Source organism: Falco punctatus (genome assembly GCF_963210335.1).
Source record: "Falco punctatus genome assembly, chromosome: 4".
Classification (NCBI taxonomy): Eukaryota; Metazoa; Chordata; class Aves; order Falconiformes; family Falconidae; genus Falco; species Falco punctatus.
This window is the reverse complement of record NC_137583.1, coordinates 767209-791093: the sequence shown is the minus strand read 5'-3', so window position 1 is coordinate 791093 and position 23885 is coordinate 767209. Positions and strand designations below refer to the sequence as shown.

Here is a 23885-nt window from a genome sequence, read left to right as displayed (position 1 = left end):
CTTTAACTAGGAAAGTCCTTTCATCTCTTAAAAAGCCCCATACAAGCTCATATTCCTGAGCAGGTTGCATGATCCTAGTGACTAATTACTTGTAAGAGCAGATCTAACAAGATATGTCTGTTTTCTATTCATCAAGCCTCCTTCCAAATACTTACAGAATATATGTGATGACACCCAACGACCACATGTCACACGATTTGTCATACTTCTCAGGACCAAGGACTTCTGGAGCTGAAGAAGATTAAACCCAGAAATTAACAGAGTAGCACATATTTTCTTTCCTCTCCATCACCTTATAAGTAGCAGCACACTTCATCAACAAATATCAGAGGCATTAAAAAAATGCAACTCACTGTAGGAACTGGGTACTATTTTCTATTGACAAGTTCCTAAACACATCTAATGTAGCTTTAAAGAGGAGGAACGAAGCTGGCAAAATGCCCTACTCTTCACCCTAGTGTCTCTCTGCTCAAGAGAGTACTAAGATTACAGAAAAGCAGAAGGAGCTATAGCTAAATGTGTACAGGGAGACACTGTGTTGAAAGAGGCAGAAGCATATGTTCCAGAAATCAGAACAGAAAGGACCTACTTTAGCTGTGATAAAATTTTGAACGATACTTAGATGGAGTGTGTTTATCTCCAGCAGCTACAGAGCACTGTATTTTAATTTGGCTTCCATAGCATTATATTTCTTTTTTTTCCCCTGAGGCAGGTGAACTGGCAGGGAGCTTGATTTTGTGAGGAAAATGATTCTCTAAACTTATGAGCAATCATGCTGGTTTATAAGAAGGTGTTGAGAAGGGAAATGTCAGCTTGTTTAGATACAAATATAAGGCATAAAACGATGTATGTGTAAATTACTTAACATTTTATCACTAATCCCGGCTTACAAAAATATAAAGAAAGCATCAGAAAAAAAACCATGGCTAACGTATGATCTGCTAACAATGAATAACAGTATCTTTCAATACAAAAAATTATAAAAAACTTACATTGTAGAAATGAACGAATTCTTTCAAAAAAATAAGCCCTTTCCTCCAAAGAAATTCCAAGCATGGACTGCCTCAGTTATACCATATGGTGAATGGCTATTAACTCAAAGACCAAAAGAGATGTACTCTAAAATGAGTGCATAAAGGACAGTCTACTGTGACATTCATTACACGGTGCTCTGTCTCTGGACCAGATACAAAATACAGGCAAAAATTCAGCTGTGATTAAGTCATGTTGGTCTTTTATTACTAATTCCTCCATTTGCCAGCTTTAAGAAGCTTTACAGCTGAGGCAATACTCTCCTGTTATCTTTTATTGCATTAGTTAAGCTAAGGGATGTTTCGCAAAGAAACACCCAAATAATCATGAAGCTGAGTTAAAATTATGGCTTTTATTGCATCATTCAAAGGAAACATCTGGATTACTTCAAGTGCAATCAGAAGCAACATGTACTTTCTCCTTGTTCCTCATTTGCATCCCCTGTTAAGGTTGTTTCCTTTGCAGCCGAGGAAGAGAGCAGAACTGAGCTGTACCGGAAGCAGACTATGTTTGGGTTGGATCCCAGTTAAATTCTGCAGGCTACCTCTCTGCATTACATTCACAATAGAAAATTTCCCATCTATTCCTACAGTTCACTGTCCTACTAGAAGGGCGAAGGTGACAGACTGGAATAGAAAAGAAATGCATCTTGGATAACTTACCCACATAATAAGGAGTATAACAGGGTGTCTGCAGCGCGTTTAATACAGTGGTTTCTTTGGCAAAGCCGAAGTCTGTGAGTTTGAGTACAGTATCCTTCTCTTTAGAGGTGTAAAGCAAGTTTTCAGGCTGAAAGGCCACCAAGAGAAAGGATAAACTGGACAATGAAGAGATGTCTCTACTGAATTGAAAGGTCAAACGATTCCTGCTTGCCTGGATCACCACCAGCATCTGGGTCTTCTTATTTCTCTCACATCTCCACCACAGCATGCTGAAAGTTCCCTCCCAACATGTAGCATTTTTGCTCAGACTAAGGATCAACATCCTTCTCAATATGGTATTTAGGAGAGCCATCACAAGACTCTCATCATGTCCAATTGGCATCAAGTCTGGCTTCTTGAACCTCTCTCTAGTTCACTGCACTTACTAGGACTGTTCTGTCTAATCAACACCAGTTGATGTGACAGCACTCTGTACTGCACTCAGGTAGCTCAGGTAGAAGACGAGAGAAGTCATCAGCCAAACTCTCAATGAGCAACTGACATAACACCATCAGAATTAACGGACACAGACACAGGTCCCTTCCTGTCCATCCCCATCCCCAACCCCCACCCTGAAACCCGAGTTAATTCCACTCTTGCTCCACACTCCATAAAGGCTCCCCAAAACCAGAAGTGGCAAAGGAGGAATCACAGAATCACACAGCTCTTGTGCACAAGAACAGGGACAATATAACATCTTCAGAATCTGCAACTGTTTGAACTTGTTTTCTAGCTTCTCAGTCATAAGGAAGCTATGCCTTCTCACATGCTAGTGTTTAGGGACATAAAGAACAAAGGGCTTGAAAGCAAACAGGATTTAGGATCTATTAAGTAATTTGTACCATTTCTATGTTAGTTCTCTGAGTGTGTGTAGGGTGTGTTTGGGGCTAAGCACTTCAGGTTTTGCACTGGTGATAGGCAATGGCACATAGCTCCACAAAAGGGAATAGATTTTTAGTCTCAGAACTGTTAAGTCATTCTCCAGTTCCTACGTAAAGAAACCTCAACCTACCCCTCAGTGACACCAAGCAACGGCAGCTCCCCTCCAGCTAAACACACAGAAGCATCTGTAGAAAATTCACAAACGCTGAACTGCAGAAGCAATCAGATGCCTTGGTCTATCATTATGTGACCTGCTCTCCAGCACATTCCATCACACTGCTGTATCGCTGCGCTAGAAATGCCTTGGCGCAGCTACCTTGTCTTTGCTTATACTGTGCACTTTACAGAATGAACACAAAATACAATACTACAAACCCTGTCAAATCTCTACAAGATCTGGGTACAAACTTTAGCTAATAAAACACTGTTCCACATAGTAATAACTGACACCTTCCCATCTTCCCAAATATTTACATATACTAGTAAAGTGGGTTGGATGCACGGAATTGGTATTATTCCTCCCATATATGCACTGCTCCTGTTTCTGAAGGGGGTGGTGGTGGTTGTTTTTGGGGTGGGTTTTTGGTTTGTTTGGTTGTTGTTTTGGGTGTGGTTTTTTTGATTTTGGGGGTTTTTTTTGGTCTTTTTAGGCAAGTATAAATCCGAAAACAACTAATAACTGGCAAAGACTGTACATAGAGGTATAGCATCTAATATAAATTCATTTCAGGCAGTGTTATTTTCTTGTTAATTAACTGGATTGCAAGTTGGTAGTACCTCTTTAATTAACCATCTGACTATCACGAGATTCTTCTGCATTCTGTACACACCTAGGAGGCATTAGCATACATAAAATTCTGACCTTTGACTAGTTGCAAACTAGTTGTGAACAGATCCATTCTCACACTGGCAAAGGTACAGGAACACTCTGACCATCTGATTGTACTCCTAGATCTATTTAAACCACCACTGCCCATTTATTTTTCTGCCTTATGCTCTTTTCTCCCTGCCCACACACTTTCAAGACTCACCTTGACATCTCTATGGGCGATGTTCATTGAATGCAGATACTGGATGGCTGTTCCGATGTCTCTCATTATTTCAGAGGCCTCTATAAATACAATTTTAGAGAAAGGTCACATTAACATTCCCACTGTAACTCAGGGACATGCTTGGGAATGCTTATGACTTACAAACAGCTTGCTGGAATACAGGGCTAGCATCAAGACTAGAGAACCTAAAATTAGCCCTAACAGCTGTGTTTTGGTTTTGCAGGCAGCCATAGCCCCCAGTTCCCTGGCTGTTCAGCCCTCCTGTGCAGGCACTGCAACTGAACCGTTGAGTCTCCTGCTCTTTATGAGCTTGTAAAATTGTGTTTTAACCTGCTCACCGGAAAAGCAGCAAGAGCAGAGCAGGTACACAAGCAACATGCAAGACTACGGAGAAAGGAGCCCCAACGAGGACATAACCCTGATTGTCCAGGACATGTCCTCAGTTGTCTGAGAGAGAAGTTTAACTTTCAGCTTCTAGTTCAGGGGTAACAGAAGGATCTAAAAGATTTTCTAAAAACAGAGCAACATAACAATATAGTAATTTTAGGATAGGTTACATCTTCATTCCTCACAATCTTTAGTTTTTCCTCAGGAGAAACAAAATCAACAGTTCTATTCTGCAAAGCCCAAACTGCCACCTTTGAAATAATATGTTTCTAAAATTTAACATAACTCCAGTGGGAAATTCTAGTGGTTGGTGAGCTGCCTTGCAACAGCAGTACTCTTGAAGTCTGGAAGAGTTCAGTTACATAGGCAGAGGTTTCAGAGCAGGGAGGAGTGACATTCCCATTGTACTAAGTGAGCATTATGTTACATCCCCATTGTCAGGGAAACAACAACTTCAACCTGGTCCTCTTTTTTCTGCATAGGTAGAAACCTTGGCTGCAGCAGTGAGAGAAGGTAGAAATCCTTGTACTATAACAACCTGGAATCCTTTCTGACATGGCTTGAGACTGAAATTACACAATCTCAAGCAAGGCCAATCAGAAGGCAGGAACACTCATCTTCTTCAGGGAAAACCTTGGCTCCTAATGGGAAGTTGTGGCTGATATATAAACAGCTAGCGAACCTCGGGAATGCAGTGGAACAAGGCTCATTTATCTCAGGAAAGAATTAAGGTGGGTTTTTTTTGTTTAACACTCCCAGATGATTTTGAGTAAATGTTTAAGATATTATACAATGCTATTTAATCTAGAAAAATCACGTTTTTAGCACAGTGGAGTCACTAATGATCAGAGTCTTTCCCCTGGAATCTTTTATTTTAGTGAGGAAGAAATAAATTTCCTGAAAATGCTCATTTTCCCTACATGAGTCTTTCATAACACTTAAAGGATTCATCCCAGGCTAGGAAACACAGGAGCACAGGATCAAAAAAAGCCTGGCCTCTATAAGAGACTTGCAAAACAGTCACAGTAATTTACAAGCTCGGGTGTAAATGTTTCTTCTTCTAATCATTCTGTCACAGCACTCGCTACAAACACTAACATTTTACTCGTGAGCAGCAACAGGAGTTGTGAATGGACAAGAAGAACCACAGTCAACCACACCTGTGGTACTCCACATAATAAATAGCAAAGACAATAAAAATGGCAAGACTATTCTACTGCAAGCTCTGTCACCAACTCACACCAGGTCTTTAACTTGTGCATATTCCCTATCATAGATAAGCAGGCTTGTTTACAGTGAGGCTAATAATACTTCCCTTCACGTAGTACTTTAAAACCCTTGAATAAGAGATGTTTCATCCGATGCGATTTCCTTGTGATATTAATCACCTAACAGTATAGCTGTGCACAGTGATGCTGCTTGAGGGACCGCCAGAAAAGAAATCATAGTAGGAGCTGCACTAATCATGTCAGAGGTGGTCTAGCAGAAGACCAGGGACTAGAGTAACACAGGCTGTGGTGGTACAGAAATGAAGCTGAGCAGGTTTGTATGAAGAATTTTCCTCTAAACCTTCCACACTGTGCCTGAACTTAGCCAATTCTGGTAATTCCTGATTTTCTGTAACTTGTAAAAATAACTGTTTAATACAACGTTAGATGGAAAATTTAAAAAATAAAAACTTTAAAAAATTAAAAATTACAAACAAAAATCAAATTAAAGAAAAATTCCTGTAAGGTAACTAAGCAAGGGGACAGAGAAAGGGAGAAGCAATCTTTAACAAACTTTAAAATTAAACTTCTGATTTTTCACCTCTCTCAGTGAAAGCTTGATCTCCTCTCTCCTGGATCCTGCTAAACAGCTCTCCTCCTTCCATGCTGAAACGAAGAACACAAAAAAACCCCCACCTTACACAAGCAGAAAAGATCAAATTAACATCTGATTGTGCATCCATATAATGGCACAGAACCATGGCAGGAACAGGTTAGAAAAGATTACAGGGTGCCTCCTATGCCAATGCTTCCTAAACATCACACTCATCTGAATCAGTGCAAAAAGCCATTCTGATATGGAATAAATAGAAAACAAAACAAGACCAAGAGATTTTGATGCTTTCAGTGTACCCTGTCACAAGGAACATGACACAAGTAGTTGGGAAGTCAGATACACTAGCACTGGGAGGCTGACCAGTAATCTTGTTTTAAGTGCTGAAGATGGAAAAAAAAAAAAAAAAAAAAGGAAGAAGGAAGCAAATATACTGAAAAGGATTAATTTGTCCCCAGTGAAGACAACAGTAACTGTGGTATTACAGATAAAGGAGAGAACACGAAAAGTTAAAGTCAAAATAGTAGCAAAAAGGATCATGTCAGATCACTGGATTTACATCTGAAGTATCTGAAGTATCACAATCACCAATCACAATCAAAGTGCATCATATTTGTAGAGACATATCTTTCAAGATGGTCTTAATTAGTCAATGTTTTAATGAGGACAATTGTCACGGGGTACAAGAAAAATTATTTACTCGTTAAGATTCCTCATTCTTCCATCATACAAGACAGCTGGAGCAGCTATACATTTCCCTACCAGTACCATAAAGACAACGAAAGGTTTGCTGTGCAAACCAAAATCATGCTGCTGAGAAAGCTCACCTAACTCTCATCTAACATCCAACACATTCTCCCACTCCCTCCACCCTCTCAAAGTCCGCTGTTTGATGGGGGGGCCGCTGCTGGTCCATACCATTCCATGACAATGAGGAGGCATCTCTTTCCATGATGTATATTCTCATAAACGTCCAGGACATGGACAATGTGGGGACACCCTGATGCTCGCCAATGATACTCTACTTCCTGACGGGCTTTTGGGTTGTCATACAGGAGCTGTAAAGAAATAGGAGAGAGCAATGTCAGTGAGCCAGCATCATTCTGCTTCAAATCGGCACCTACATGCATTGGGCTCAAAGATAGTGGCACAGGCTCCTCTTAGCACTTTCTCCAGCCAAAGGATGCCAAGCCATCACAAGACTTGCACCATCTCTGGGCTGCCCAACTTCTTAGAAATACAGAAACAACTGGTCCCTTGGAACTGGAAAGACCTCAAATGGCAGTAAGGAGAGATTTTGAATCTGAGATGGAGACAAACGTATCTCACCCACCTCTGGGTGGGAAACAGCAATCTTTTTCCTATTTGTCTGCAGTACTTGCAAACAGAAGAGAACCCCTCTGCTAAGGACAATAACCCTCCCACCTGCTCCTCAGCTGCTGGGAGAAGAGACTTCTGGGTGCAATGCAAATCCTTTAAGTTCAATGAGATTTAAAGCAATGAGGAATTTCACACTGACTCTGAATGGGCTTCTTAAATACTACACAAATTTCTGGCCCTATCAGGGTTGGGAAAGGGACTTTTCACTATATAGATGCTTCAACTTCTTTCACTGTCACATGCAGGGGCAGTTTATTTTAAAGGCACTAATCTCTACAAGAGAGGTAAGAGCTCATCTTTCCTGATCCTGCAAATTTGTACACAAGAAATGCATCCCTTATTATTTGAAGAACTGGTCTGTATCAGACTCTGCAACTGAGCTTTTGTGCAACAGGGGCACATTGCTGAATCATGCCTTTTCTTCTCTGCCTCATCTCTCTAGACACCACTAACACTTTCTGACACAGACTTTCTCTTTACAGCACATTTATACAGTTCCTACACAATGCGCCTGTGATCAGATTTTGATACTTTCTGCCCTATAGTAATAATCATTGCAATGAAGGAGCAGCAACAAAACTGATGCTATATAAAGCATTGTTATATGCATTAAAACAGAAGAGAAAACAAGCAAAACCAATCACCTCTGATCTATTTGCCTTAGAAAAGGACTACAACAACTGTGGGGAAACTGTTTTCAAGCAGGCAAACAAAAAGTATCATTGCTGCACTATTAGGCTTTATTTAGCCTGAAGCTCTTCTCACTCATGTTTGCTATCAGGTCCCAGTCACAACACAACTGCATGTTAACTGCTGAAAACAAGTATTAACATGTAACCTGTCATTAGGGACCTATGAATCAGACCAGGAAAGTAAGATCGCTTTTCCATCCAGTTGCCAAGCTAAGGCATGAATGGAGTCACAGGCACCTCTCAATATAGGGAAATGCATCATTTAAAGGGCACAGGAAGGAAATCAAAAGTTCTGTTTTCTTTATTGACTCCAATACAGGCAATCTGCATCACTAGGGAAAAAACAGCCTGCACTTCTTTGCTGCTTTGACATCCCTTTAAGCAAAGCAGACACAGTAACATGGCAGGAAATGCCCGTAACACTTTATGAAATGCTGGGGAAGCCCTTGGGATCTACTGGACAAGGTAAGAGGCTTCTTTTCCAGGCTGGGAACAGGAAATGGGTGACAAGCACTCCTCTGCTGAGTGCACTTTCTAGTGTTTTTGTGAAGCACAGAGAGGCTGCAGGAGGGGACAGACAAGCTGCTGCAGGAGGGCTGCTGGCTCCTTAACTGAATGGGCAGGGAACCCCACCACCGTGACCTCCAGGCTTCCTCAGCTCCGACCCAAAGGCTCCAGTGGGACACCAGATTTTCAGAGCACACGGAGCTGAAGAAGCTTTCTTGCCAAGTTAAATGCCCTTGCAGCCAACCTACTTCTTCCACAGCTCTTGTTCTGCACCCAGAGCACACCTTTTGAGATCACTAACTACCCGCCTCCTCCTTCCTGCTCCAGCCTAGCTGTGGCCTTATTTCCAACACAAATAACTTCCTAGAGAAAGAGATGGCTCCAGTTCAGACAAAAAGCCCATTAATGAGTGCAAGTGCAGTAGCTTTACTTTTTTCAGCCATCAGCCCATTCAGTAACTTTTCCTTCACAGCCACTGTGTTCTAGCTCAGTAGGACTGTCTATCAGCATTTTCCTCTCTGCCCTTCTGAGTTTGGGCTGCTGCCTAGAGGTCTCTTTAAGAGTTCATTAAATTACATGTGCAACAATAAAGCCTAAACACCCTCAGGACTAGCCAGGCCATTTAGAAAAGCATTAGAGGGTTTACTGCTTGGATATTACTGGATTAATGCCACTTCTGAGAAGGACGCTTTAAAAACCTTCTCACCTATCCTATGCTACTAATTAGACATAACCATTCTCTTTACTAATGTTAACTGCACTATAACCTGTACATCTTGTGCCTGCACAGTGTGCAGAGATGTTCTTTTCCCTGTTTGTATCAAGTGCTTATGAAAATTGTTTCACGGAATTGAATTCTCACTGTCTAAAGAGCTTTTACAAGGCATTTTGATATACACAAGGATGCTGCATTTTCTTTTCTCCACCCCTACCACCAAGTTTCATATACTCATTTAGTGCCAAGCTTGAATGTACTCAAGTCAAGATGACACCTGGAGAAGCAGAGAAAAGGAAATGTAAAAATAAAGAGCAGATACACATACCAAGCAACATCTGATATATCAACCAACTGTTAACCTTCAGATTTCTCCTTCTGAGCCTCAAAAATAAATTCAATCTTTTCCTTATGTCTAAAACTGGAAGCCATGACTACAACTTTTAAGACACTTTATAGATGCAGACACCTGTAAAATGAAAGTCAGGCAGGGTTTAAAGCACCAATTTCTACAACATTTAGGTGATGACTTCCAAATGGACTGAAATTCTAGCCCTGTGGTTAAATGCTACAAACTTGCAAAAAACATAAATGGACGTTCCGGCATCTTCCTGAGCCTGAACAGTCTGTGCTTCTATTGTTGCAACAGCTTTCATAAGACTGCAACCAGCTTCCCCTGACATTCTACAAAAGCGTAGAGGTTGTTGTGAACAAACTCAGAGTTTCAGATAAGTTTTCCAGCACTTCAGGTTCACGTTGGTTTGAGGAAAGGGCAGCTTTGTCCAACAGTATCAGTTCAAGGAGCCGCCAGTCATCCCCCTAGAATTCCCACATAGTTCAGGTGAGTCACAGATTGTCATGATGGGCTGTGGGCAGGATCATGAACCAACCTAACTTCAAAACAAGACAAACCCAAGAAACATGCCATATCTCCCAATTTTTCATGAAGCCAGATCAGTGATCCAATGTACAGCAGCCTTTGCATAACAGCGAGGGGATGCCCATGTGTGTGGCCAGACAACACAATTTGGAACAGAAGCTACGCAGTAGAAAGCTGTATTTTTGCTGGAGCTCAGCATTACTGAACCACTGCCTAAAAGAAGCAGATGAAGCAAGTATTAACAATTATTCACTGGGAGATCACCAAAAACACAGGTGATGGATGGCAAGAAAGTACAAGAACTCCAGAGCACTAACCCCTAGTGATTCACGTAACTCTTCCTGGTATCTGCAAAAGCTGGAGGCAAGAAAGCTGCACATGGGGTTCGCTCAGCCTGTTTCTGAGGAACAACAGGGCAGACACCAGCAGATGCTCCAGGATGCCCTGCTAATTCAGGGCTTGGGCAGTGGAGGGAGGCCTGAACTCTTTCAGTTCTGAGGTAATGGCCTAATTCTAAACTGCAGCCTGGAAGGCCAGCTCTGCAAAATTTCCCCCTGTGCAGAATTTCTTCATAATAAAAAAAAAAAGTAGACTAAAAAGAACACACTATCATCTACTTGCTTTTCCATCGATTCAGTGTTTTGTAAGCAAGGAAGGATAGCAAGAACCCTCATACCTTAATGGTCTGATCTATACAGGAAATAGCCTTCTAAGGACTCCAGGGAGCAGCAAGTGATTTTCTGGACTCTGAAATCGTAACAACAGAGAGAGAAAACATGCATAGGCACAGGTATGAAACAGGCTGAGGACAGGAAGCAATGACTTCTCTGTGACTCTCTCTTTAATATGCACCAGCAGATAACACAGATTACTATTACACCTGCTATCCATTCCCTACATAGGTGATTAAGACCCCCATATATGCTTTTTTATTTATTTTGAACTTCAGTAATCCTTCCTAGTTCCAAACAGTTGCAGTGCTTGGATTAGAACTGTTACAGGCTCAGTTCTCACCTACTGCACATGCCACATTAAAGCAGCATCTGACACTGCAAGCATCTTTTACTTGCACCGCTTCCAGGTTCTGAACTCTCCTTCAACTGACAATCAGTTCTATAATCTTTACATTATTTTCCTCACAGGAAGGCTTCCCATTATTAAAACAGCAATGGGACCAGTAGAGACTTTCAGTCCCAGGGGTCATCAGCATATAATACTGATATATAGGCACTTAAATATAGCTTTTGTTTATTTTTCTAGCTGGGAAAAGAAAAGGCACAAGCGGGTAAATGTCTAACTTCTTTTGCTTTCTTTCCTCTTTGCTTGTAGCTGTTAGAAAAAATGCTGAATCCCACAAATAAGCCTTGCAATCTAAATTCACACTGATACACGGAAACTAACACCATTTGCTGCAGAGCAGCTCTTCCAGTCTTTCTTTATTCAAGAGGAGTTGATGGCAAAAGGAGGCTTGGATAATGTTTCTTTCATCTCCTCCATCCTCTATGCTACAAAAAGAAGCAAGGGGAGGGTGGGGGTGGGAAGAGCTATCACTATGGTTTTGGACATTTTGTCTTTTATTACATCCTGATTATTTGCCCTACATCTATTAATTTAATGTTAATAATCTTTATCTGTTTTCAGATCTCTTCATAAGGGATAAAGCCATCCTTTGTGTTAGAACGCTAAAGGAATTGAAATTATCAAGGTTTTCTTCTTCACACATCAGCACTGCCAGTCAGTCAAGCTGCAGCAAGAAGCATGTGCCTTTTTGCAATAGCAGCCCAGCAAGAAGGAAAATCTACACATGCAAATCTCAAAGAAAGCATTGAATTTTTTCTTAAAATAAAAAAATAGAACACATTTCTGCTCAAATTATTTAGTACTGAAGCATCAGTCTCTAGACAAGGGATAAAGCCAGGGCTGGGCAGGCACAGACAGTGGGTCATCACAAAGTCTTTCACTTCTCTGCTTTTATTTCAAACCTGGCTTAGACAATTAGAAATTAAATCTGCTTGGAGGTTTCCTTGAAACAAACCATCATCCTGGTTCCCACAGAGCTGTCCAAGCTGCTGCCACAGTTGACATTAACTGGCATCTCCATCAGTGCTCAGGTAGACAGCCAGTCCCAGAGGTGGGCTTCTACAAGTTAACAATAGTCAGTAATAACACTCAAGTAGCACCATTTTGCAATACTCCAGCTTCTGGTATCTAATCCTTTCATTCAGCCTACTGAGTATCAGGGTTTTACCATCTCCACTGAGGGGCCTTCTCTATACACCTCTTCTCTCCAGTTTTCCAATCTCAGCTTATACTTCGAAATGGCAACAGCTACAACAGATCTTTGGTATCTTGCCAGCATAAATGAGAATGAAGTGGACTCGGAGAGGACTGCTTGCATGTGGTGTCAGAGTCACACTCTGAAACCAATTTCCTGTTGACATACAAGGCTTCAAATTCCTTAAGCACATGTTTTAAGGGGAAAACAGGAGGAAAGTGTAGAATGGACAAAAATAAAAAGAATAGGTTAGCAGAGATATGTGATCTTTTGTAAGAGTGTGCATACTGGACGTACAGCAAATCTGCCAAAGAATTTAGCTCTCCAAGCATTCCTGCTTCTTCATCCCCAGAGAGCACACACCACATAAATATTATTTCACTCCACGCCTCTCTCCTGCAGTGAATCAACTAGGTGTCTCAAAAATACCTTTGGTGTGGTTCTGAATTTTATTTATTGTAGCAGTATTCAAATCACCACCAGGCACCCAATATGACTATACCACCTGGGGTAAATAAATGAGACATACCACTATTAATTATCTAATTACATATGCATCTAGTCATTCACTCTGCAAAGGTCAACTGTTTTTGTTCATAAATGTTAGTGGTGATATGGCAAATACAACTGAAATGGCAAAGCAGTGGGCCAGTATATATTTCAAAGTTATCCCCTTGCATTGCATATATGAGGTTAGAAAAGACAGGCACAAAAATGAGCAAAAAATGCCCAGGAAGAAAAGCTACTGTCCTGATAAATACTCTGATAATATTACATTAATCTATTTGAACTGCAGTGCCAAGGTATGTGACTGTACATTCAATACTATGGGGTATATATAAATAAAAAGCATGCTATGCATTTTGCTACAACTGCAAGATTACTTTGCATTTTAATACTATGCTGTGTGGATGGAAAAATAACTCTTGCTGGCACCTTAAGATTCCAGTTGTACTCAGTTGTGACAAGCTACAAACTAGCTACATGTGGCTTCTATTTTATTCAAAATACCACAACTGTATTTTAAAAGAAAAATAAATCACCAACAGCTACTAACATGCTGTTACCAGACACGAATATCTTCAAATGCTTGTTTATACAAGAAGGCCTAGAGATCAGCTCCTCTCTACCTTCCTTATGACAACTTCTGCCACAAAACACTGCCACTTCGCCATCACTGACAACTGCATTCAGTATCTGCTGTCAATACTCAGCATCTGGGGAGAGCTGCTGTAAAGCCCTTTCCGAAACTCAGACACACTACAAAACGCCCTTTCTTTCCTTGATTCTTTAATACGCATATTATGACCATCTGAGACAAGACAACACAGGGAGGTGCTCTAAAGGTCTTTCCACCCTCATTTTAAAACCTGCTCTTTCTCTGGGAATAGGCAGACACGCAGGACAGACAGGCGAGCTACAGATTTTGGGTTCCCACTCTTTCAATGTCTGATCTTTGGTGTGTAGTATCTTGACAGGGCTTTGCTCCATACTGAGATGCTCTTCACCACCAAAACTATCACCTCCTTCCTCAAAGCAGGATTTTGACTGTAGTGCCTGCACGCACACAGCACGGGACACCCAGTAACTGCAGCACCCAAAATGCAGGATGTTCAGCCAGATGTGCCAGCATTGCTCTACCTATAGCATACTCAGGTTACTAGCATAATGCAAAATTTTCCAAAATTTCATATGGCATAAATACCTACAGGAAATTGGGACTGTGATAAAAATAAAGTAACCTGTAGCTCTACCATTATTTTTACTTTTTCTGCATTTCTGAGTTGAGGAAATCTAAAATCCCAGCTGAAAATTATGACTTTTTACTTTGCAGTTTCACTCTAGTGCCTAATATGAAGTTTGCTTTTGAAAAGGAGGGGAAAAAAAAAAAAGAGTGGGGGAGGACCTTAACAAAAACTTCACTCCTGCCAGCTAAGAGTACATAAACTCTGTTAACAAGGATTCAGGTGACTTGGCTTCAGTACATCTCAATCCTTGGCTTGTCAAAAGTAATACAGCTCATTTGTAAACTTTGCTGTTCAAGAAAATTCCAGCAGTACAAAATGACATGGCACCTCCTCAGATCATAAGCCCATCAAAACCATCCCTCTGCTTTGTCTTTAGGTACTCATAGAACACTAAAACGAATTAAAGACCATAATCTTGATCTTCTAGGTGTCTAACACCTTTATATGCTTGAATCACAGCATATAAAAGATGACTTAAAACTTTGAGACATACACCATGGCCAACAGTTTTGCTACCCTGCCATAGTGAAATTTCCCACGAGGATACATCTTGCCTGTACAGGAGTCAGAGCTGTCTTGGGGGTAACCTGAGACTGAGACACAGATTTCCACAAGAAGTATGGCCATCACAAAAAACTCTCTCCTTTGTGTTTTTTTTTTAAATTTTATTTCCTTACCTTTGCTTTTCCCCTGTGCAGTGACTCTGATCCAGCAACACCTCCAAAAAAACATACTAGCACTTTTCATGGTCATGAAATGGGATGGAATGTGTGTCTGCCCAGATGTGACCCTCTCACACACTTTCCAATATTGACAGCCACAGTTGCTATATCACATTTTAACACAGTTGCTATATCCCATTTTAACAACCCCTAACACCCGCCCATCCCAACGATATGACTTTTTTTATACATATATATAGTTTTACCTTTTTTCTTTTTAAAAAAAAACCATGCAACCCCCCCAACAACATATCTAATTAGTAACAACAGCCATTGCACTCTACACACATTTTCCACAGAAAGAAGGGGAAAGAGCAAATACCATAGATGTTACTCAGAATGCTTAATGCTCATTTCAGTGCTAACCACCATGAAACCCACCTGTACAGTTGTGTGGGACAGCAGGACACTGATACCAAGATGAGTGAGGCATGGCACATCTTTGTTGGAGCAGGATGTGGCAGAAGGCACAGACCAGAAACAGTAGTACTGAGAAGATCTAAATCTAATCTTCCCTTTCCCCGTCTTCATGCTAATAAATGTATCAAAATTAACACAGAAGTAGTAATACTGAACAAGGTAGAAGCAAAAATTAGAAACATATTGCATCTCATTAATCACAGACAACAGTAGCTCCAAGAGGAACCAGCGCTTCCCGCCAGCCTTCCTCTGTATTTTTTCCACGTGTGACTAAAGATATGAAGATTAAATCACTCAAGAACTCCCAGGAAGGATTTGACATCCATCCCCAATACACGGAGGCTCTTCGAGGTGCGTGCTGGATTCATGGAGACACCTGCCATGCATCTGTCTTTTTATTCTGCTCTGCACCCTAGCCCCACTTTTTGACAGTGCATACCTTAATGAGCCTGTAGGGAACCCTTCAACTGCAGCTATGTTCTCCTCTATGGCCGCACCACTTGGTAGTGGGATTCAAAATGAGGATACCATCCTCTCACACCACTGCTCACACACCTAAACTCCCTTTTAGCTGACTTCCCTTTCCCTTCCACATGAATTTAAGATTGTCATCCATGCATGCAAAGCTTGGCAATATGCCACCACAGGCCAGTTCTTTCTCATATATTGCTGTTCTTTCTCTTTTTTTCACATTTCCTTTCTCGACACCCACATTTGTGCTTTCTGTCACATGACCAAACAGGCCAAGCAGTGTCTCTCTCTTCTGTTGCACCATCTATCTCAAGTATTACTAAATCATCCAAACACAAGTACCCAGAAGTAAACAAAGAACTCTCAAATCTTCCTTCTCCCATTCCGCAGGGCTCATCTACTTCTTTTAAGCATTACCTTAAGGGGAGACTTGCTAAATCCTAGACATCAGTGGCACCGACAGCAACTTTACCCCACACCCCTCAAAGAGATACTGAGATTTCACACAGTTCTTGGGAATCTGAGCGAATCTGACCAGCATGTCAAAAACTCATTCCTGAAAGCCGTCACCTGTGGGAACTTGACTTATCTTCAAAAATAAAACAAAACCCTAAAATCTTCAGCAAGGATATCTAGGATTTCTCTTCGCTTCAAATCACTGCTGTATATGTTTTCACACTCACATTCGTGCAAGCTCTGCTGTTGGCATTTTCAAGCAAATATCTCTTATCTGTTTCTAAGTCACAACTCGGTAGATAGCTCAGTGGTTGATGGTTTAAAGGTCCATCAGGCATGAAGATCCCTGGAACTGTTTATTGTGTACAGCAAAGACATGATAGAGAATGGTGTGACTGTGAATGGAAACAAAACCATGCAGCATTCAGCAGAGGCTAGAAATGCAAAGGAAGCCATTAAGACAGAAAGGAAAGTAAATTGCTCTCCCAAGACTACTTGTGCTTATTTTGTCTGAATATATATTCTAAAGACAAGTAAGCTATTACATAGGAAAGGAAAGAAAAGAAATAAACTGGGGGAAGAGGGAATTCAACAGATGGAGTCAACATAAGCAAGTGACAGTGCAGTAAAACTGTTATTTATGTTGCAATTCTCATTGATTCATTTTGCTCTGTGCACTAGCTTAGCCACCTGGGGTTACAGCTCTGCTTCACGAGAACAGCATCAGAATCCAGCAATCAAAAACATTACTTTTCTCCCAAGCCCCACAGCACACTCCTGGAGCAGCTAATGCCTTACAGCACTCACTACCTGATTAAGTGTTCTTTAATATCCAGGACGCTGGAAAACACACACTTCCCAGAACACAACTGGGAGCTGCCAGTTCATACACAGCATAACAGTCCTTCCCAGTTCCTTTCAGAAACCTTCAAGAAACACCATGCAAACTACCTTTAAGGAAGATCTCCTCATCACATAAACGTCTCATCCTTCCAATTTAAACCCCTCCTGAGCCATAGCTCCTCTTCTTCATGCAAAAATAACCATCTGAGTTACTTGTTCAGCCCATCCAGACTCCCACCCTGCCTGGTCAAGCAATAAAACACTGGAGGCTCTCCTTCATCAGCCAAGAACTTCTGCAAGCTCCTGACGAGTCACTGCTCCTGGCTGCTCCGGGCAAGCAGACTTTATTTCCCCTGAACTTCAGAGGGCAAGGAGCACCTTTCTGTTTTGCTGCCCACTTTTTAGTCACCTTGGTCCCCCTCTAAAGATCTTCCCCATACCAGGATATGCTGTGGCATGAGGTGGGAGCAGAGGGCTCCCTCCCCATCATCCATGTTCCATTTCTTTGACAGACGTTAGAGAGAACTGCTTCACATTCCCTGCAACCAGATGGCAGAAAGCAGTCAGACACCACAAAGGTAGAACAGAGTAGCTTAAATGGAAGGGTCTCTCCTTGCCAAAATCAAGAGCATTTCCTTCACATTCCTGAATTGATTTCCTCTCTGCTTCTGCATTATGTTGGCTGCCTCATGACTACCCATGCAAAAGGAAGAGGAGGAGGATCCCAAGAATATTTGGAAACCTAATGTTTTGATGTCTCAGCTAAAGCAGCACCATGCTAAGGACTGCACAGGGGTCAGAAAAACAAGATGTAGCAAAAGCACTGCCAAACAAAAATCATTCCAGGAATGTCAATCCTTTTAAACTTTCTGAGCTGAAACATACATCCATTTCCCTCCCTTAAGACACTGTCCTTTCCCCCGCTCTGCCTGCAGCAGTATCCGCTTGTGGTACACTGCAACACTGGCTCATTTCCACAAGTCAGCATGCCTGAGAGAGAAGTCTGGGCTTGGGGAAGGGGAGGAGGGAGTGAGAAAGCTGGGGCAATGGAGAAAAGGGATTCAGAAGATCTTTCTGGCCTGAGGTCCCCTGCCTGATTCCAACTAACATTAGTACTGTGGAAACAACTGCCCCACAAAAGTGTTAATGACTTCTGAGGTGATGATTTCACAGAAGCAATGTGCCATCCAGTATCATTCTCCTAGACATGACACATCAGGGAATCAGGAAAACGTATCCGCACTAAAGCCATGTTAACAGAGAAACAGATTGTCTGAGCTGTGCAGCTGCTGGTCTCTCAACAAAGCTGATTCAACACTTCACAGCAGGCAGTAGCAAGGGGAAAAGGCACTCAGCCATGATGCTCTGCCCATCAGTCGGGAAGACAGATCCCTAAGTGGAGACAGGAAGGGTAAGGGAAACATGCAGATTTTGAACACCATGCAGCACTGCCTAAGACGTGGATGATAGCTGCTTAATATGCAGGATTTTGTCCAACACCTGCCAGGTGGTGGTAATTTCAGCTTTCAGGGATTAATACTTCTATCACCAAAAATGCTTGTGTATTTATTTATATGTGGCCATATAACACTTTTACACACAGTAGTAACTTTGATAACCTTTAGAAACTGTCTCTTGGTTTGTCTTCACCATATGATAATCATGTGTCATAAGATGGAGGGGGTTATTTGTCCAAATTCAGAGGCACACTTGTGATCCTCCTGCCCCCATTAGTTACTAATGGAAGTTATAAAGGCTACTCACAACCAGCAAGAGACTAGCTCTGAAGAGCACCCCAGCATCTCTACCACTGCAAGCTTCCCGACTCTCATTGCTCTGTTTTGGGTGAGGGAGGAGAATCCCTGAGATCCAGGGAAAGAACATCAAGACAGTGATATATTGTTCTCATCATACAACTATGCAGTACAAGCTCAACCAGGTCAAATGCAATCACTTTCAAAACACTGCTTAATTCTAAATGATGATACCAACTATTGCAGAATCTGAAGACATTTTTCAAACCTTAATGTATTAAACCTTAAAGCTCCTGAAGTCTCGGCTTCTTCCTAGCAGTTGACTATTCTGAACTAAGAAGCTGTGATATTTTGAACAGGGGGGGTGCTTTGCCAGAATTCATAATTATCCATCACTAGCTGTATCTCCAACTGCAAGATTATAACTATTTTAGTCAAAACTAAAAGTTTCCACACAAAAATATACAACAGATGGATAGAAAAGAATTCTTAGGTCCTGGACAGAACAGACATTCAAAACCACCGAGACCTTGTATTTACATATCAGATAACCAAAATCTGATTTCTCTATTGAGTCCAAGTACAGAAACTCACTTCAAGATCCTTCCTTTGCCTGAATTTGATCAGGGTCTTCACAGCTCTTACAGAGAACTCTCTGCTTATCCACAGTGTGCTATGTCTCCCAGTTTCCACTACTGAAACACAAGCTGGCAAAGCAGGGACATAGCCTTGAATTTCTCAGACCCCAGCTGAGTGGGAACCACTGCCTATTTTGAGATGGGTGTGGCTATTCTCATTTCTCATGAGGAGTTTTAAAGGCTCATGAGTGTTTCTAAATGTGGGGAATACAAATTTTTGTATTTGATAAAGTTTTCACGCAGTCAAAATACTATTTCCTGTTCACTTTTAAGGGAGATACTTCTAAAGACAATTGCCATAAAAGAAGGGAAAAGGTGAGCCTTGGCAAGAAAACCTCCTTGGGTGTACACGCACTCGTTAAAGGCAGCATGAGGGAGATTCAGAAGAGAGTCAGAGAAAACAAGACACCCCCCTAAGACAAGTTTCATGAATGCTGGCAGAACTGGAGAACACCAGGACTCTCATAGGGTCTCTGGGAGATGCTATGCGATAGCTGCACTTCAGTTTCTAGAACATACAGTGACATTGGAAGCACTACTGGAAAAATGTTTTTGCTCATTTCCCAAAGGACTGTTACATAAATACCTATGCCTGTTTTGCTTATCCCTGTGAGCCTTAGGTGAGAACACCACAAGAACTTGGGACTTGGAATATGAAAGTCAAGCCTTTTCATAACTCTGCAACATGCTCACCAAGGCAATTTCTAATAAAGGGTGTTTTAGCCTCTGTATCAGAAATAAAAATTATCTTGCTTTTGAGAAAGATGGAGTAAGGCTTGGCTGCAGAAACATGACTATAATCTGGATGCTTACTCAAATGACTAAGCACGTATTTTTCATGACCCAAATTGTGGCTACACCACAATAGCACCAAAAAAATACCAACCCACCAAACCAATGTTATAAAGCATAGAGCTTCAGATTTGAATAAGGCAATTATTTAGGGAAGCTAAATCAAACAAAAAACAATCTAAGACTGTGCCATCAAATGAAGCGAGCAGCAGAGCTCACCATCCTCCTTTAGAGACACACCTGGAAACTTGGAATTGTGACATTTAGCCACTACCCATAATCCCACCTCTTGGTCTGCCGCAAAAAGGCCTGACTTCAACTTTTAAAGCTGCACAGCCTCTATGTCTTTGGAAGCTTGTAAATAAATGCTACTCCTCTTTAAGCTCTGTTCCCTTGACAAGCCTGCAGGCCTTGGCCATGAATCCCCTGTTGTTTTGCAATACATGCAACAGCTTTGTTCTCTTGCATATACAGCCACGCAGTTGCCTTATATACTTTGCAAAAAGTACAAAAACTAACAAATAATCTGGCAGAAGCCAAAGAGAGAAAGACAGTTAAAATGCAGCATCCATCAAGTGTTCTCTGACACTTTAAAGGTAAAATTTAAAGGTACCATACTGCAAAGATACTATCAAATTTAAAGATTACAGATTTACAGATTATAAATATGCCATAGTGCTGCAGATTCTTGAAGTATTCAGTTCAGATTTCATCTAGACCATGTTGGATAAAATCTCCTTCGACTACGCAAAGCTTCCAAAAAACATTTGTTGTTGCCTGTCCCAAAATTCAAGGCGCCCAGTCAACAGTCGCATTCCTCTTCTTATCTTTGCTGATCTCCATGCCATTAGGCTGTAAACACTGCTGCCTCAGATTTCCTCATCACCAATAACCTATAGTGTTCAGTGTGTGTGTGTGTGTTATTTGTTGTACCTTTAGCTCAGACATCCTTTCTAAGTTTTTATTATTTGGGTAAAGTTAACATAGAAGCTCACTGTCGTAGCCCTACCAGTTTAACACATGAAGAAAAGCAGACACGACATGCACAATCCTGTGTCCTCCCTCCATCTCTTCCGCAATAGCCTAATATGGACTCTTTTCACTGCTCAGAACATGCAAGGCTCTGGGTTTTAAAAACTCCAAGTGATGTTTGGATTTTTCAGACACATTAATATTCTTTTACATAGCTAAGCTGTCAAAACCATGGCACTAAAATTTAAACCACCACCTATACAGCTTATTTTCCTACCAGGACCATTTGCAGTGTTTGTTGTAACCACTACACACACCTAGAAGCACCTTTAAAAGAAACTGCATAGCAGTCAACAACCTGAGCTTCTGATCCAATGTAGACAAATGAAAAGAAAAAGAAATGAAAGTTGAATTCTTTTCTTTGCATATTCCTGACCAAAAAAACCCCACAAAACAAACAAACAAAAAAAAGCAGTAAAGCAGGCAAGGCCCAGGTTGCAGATTTCACTGGAAAGGTTTAACTGAAAGAAAGGAAGAATAGTGATGCTTATTGGAAGTACTGATAGTAGAAGTAAAAATAACCCTACCAGCAACTGAATTTCTGAGAAGCATTTATTGAAAGCTGTTGTGCAATATAGTCTTTACATGTTGCATGGACTGCAAGTTTTCTGCGGCTCAGGGTGCTGGAAAGTGCCTGTAAGATTACACTGTGGACTTATCTAACAGAAAATTTTACATACATATAGCCAACATGTGAACTGCTACGGCATAGTTAAGAGGTGTCCCGGTTTCAGCTGGGATGGAGTTAATTATCTTCTTAGGAGCTAGTACAGTGCTGTGTTTTGGCTTTGATGTGAGACTTCAGTTTCTCAGACCTCATTAGTGAAAAGGCTAGAGGAGCACAAGGAATTGGGAGGGGACACAGACAGGCAAGCTGACCTGAACTAGCCAAAGAGGTATTCCATACCATGGGACAGCATGCATGGCATATATACCTGGGAGTTGGCCAGGGTGAGCAGGTCATTGCTTGGGCATCAGTTGGCAGGTGGTGAGCAGCTGCATTGTGCACCATGTGTTTCTTTCTTCCTTTCCCTCTGGATTTTATTCTTTCCCTCACGCTTTTCATTATAACTGTTACTGTCATTATTGTTGTTATTGTTCTTTCATTTTTATTCTATTTCAATTATTAAATTGTTCTTACCTTAACCTCAAGTTTTACATTCCTTTCCAACTCTCCTCCCCATCCCCCTGGGTGAGGGGGGAGTGAACATTTTGGCAATTGAGGGTGCAGTTCAGGCTTCTAAGAAATGAGATATAGGCAATTGGTGACTACCTGTTTAGTTCAGTTGACTTCCAGAGCATTGCATAAGGTATCAGAAAGGCACAAGAGTAGAATCCAGATTTTTGAGAGTAGCATTCAGCTGTGGTAACCACAAGACCCTTCTTATGTTACACTTTCTAGTTTCTCTGTAAAATGAAGAGGAGGTGGGAGAGGCTACAGATAGCAGTTCCTATCACTCTGCATCCTGACTTGCATCCCGATTAGGTTCAGGTTGTACTCTCTTGTAAGGATGAAGTTGAAGAGGGAGGAATGGTGTATAATAATACTGTGTTTAATACGTACTTACAAAGGGAGCAATATTCAAGTTACTCAAGCAACTTAATCCTGAAATTCACTAATGTTAGAAGGTCTAAAAGGGCACTTTGAGTCGTATTATGAAATCTGTATATTTTTGTATTTGATTTTTTTGTTAATCAACACGGAGGCCTGTTTATAGCAGGAACAAGACAGACTAATGGTGTTTTTTTCATCTGCAACATGTTATAATATCAGTTATAATGAAATAAAAAATGTTAGAGCTGGGCACTCCCAGCTCTAACAGAGCTCGGGTCTAAAAAGTTTGGCTTGAGTTAAATTGCAATCCACTACTCAGTACACTGAGGAGGAACGGGGAGGGGGATGATCTCAAAACCAAGCCACCCTCATGCAAGATATTTCAAATGGAGCTCCCAAAATTCAGTGGATACTTTTACTCTTAGAAGTACTCCTCTGCTCCCCATATGTGAAACAGGGACAATACAGACCTATCTTAAAGCAATGCTGTGAAAGTAACAGTGATCCAGCCAATATAGTGAAGCACAATCAGAAAGAAATTAAAAAAATGTTTTCAGAGTAGGTCTGAAATAACCTGAAGAAGCCTTGTGCGTATGCTGAACAATGACAATGAAACCAGCTGCTGAAACCAATCATTTAACAATCTAGTATCTGTGCACTGGAAAAGGCTGAAATGTGGTAGAAAATACAGAGTGCAAGATAGTCGAAGTATATACATAGCATGGATCCTGACATTTACTACAGCTGAATGCTCCATTTTCTCAACCCAAAGCTGCTACTTTAGGAAGGAGTTCTGCATACATGCAAGAGATTGTCTAGTTTTTTGTGGTTTTTATTTTAGCAACAACAAAACCACCCTGAAAATAACAAATCCCCTTACACATCTTCATACCACTATCCCTCGTGACTTAGCTGCAGTGCTAAAGCTCACACATCTACTGCACAGACCTCTATCAGTTAGCTTAAAAGTAACTAATAATAACAGAATGTAACAACTGTGGATAAACAAGAGGGTGTAAAACATTTTACACCAATGAGTTTTACAGCTACTTGACGACTTGACTGGAGAGAAACCAGGAAACAGATTCTGGGATACAGTCCTACCTGGAGGGGTAAGCACTATGCTAGGC

At 41.2% G+C, this 23885-nt stretch overlaps 1 protein-coding gene across 2 annotated transcripts in view; it reads right to left on the bottom strand.

Moving 5' to 3' along the window:
* Positions 1–23885, bottom strand: part of MAPKAPK3 (MAPK activated protein kinase 3) — a 49798-nt gene that overhangs the window by 7504 nt on the left and 18409 nt on the right. For both annotated transcript variants that reach the window (XM_080387467.1, XM_080387466.1), the window contains exons 3-7: positions 6794–6933; positions 5864–5928; positions 3647–3726; positions 1695–1821; positions 156–231 (exon numbers count right to left, since the gene is read on the bottom strand). In XM_080387467.1, coding sequence (XP_080243593.1) covers positions 156–231; positions 1695–1821; positions 3647–3726; positions 5864–5928; positions 6794–6933 — 488 coding nt within the window. The remainder of the gene's footprint in view (positions 1–155; positions 232–1694; positions 1822–3646; positions 3727–5863; positions 5929–6793; positions 6934–23885) is intronic.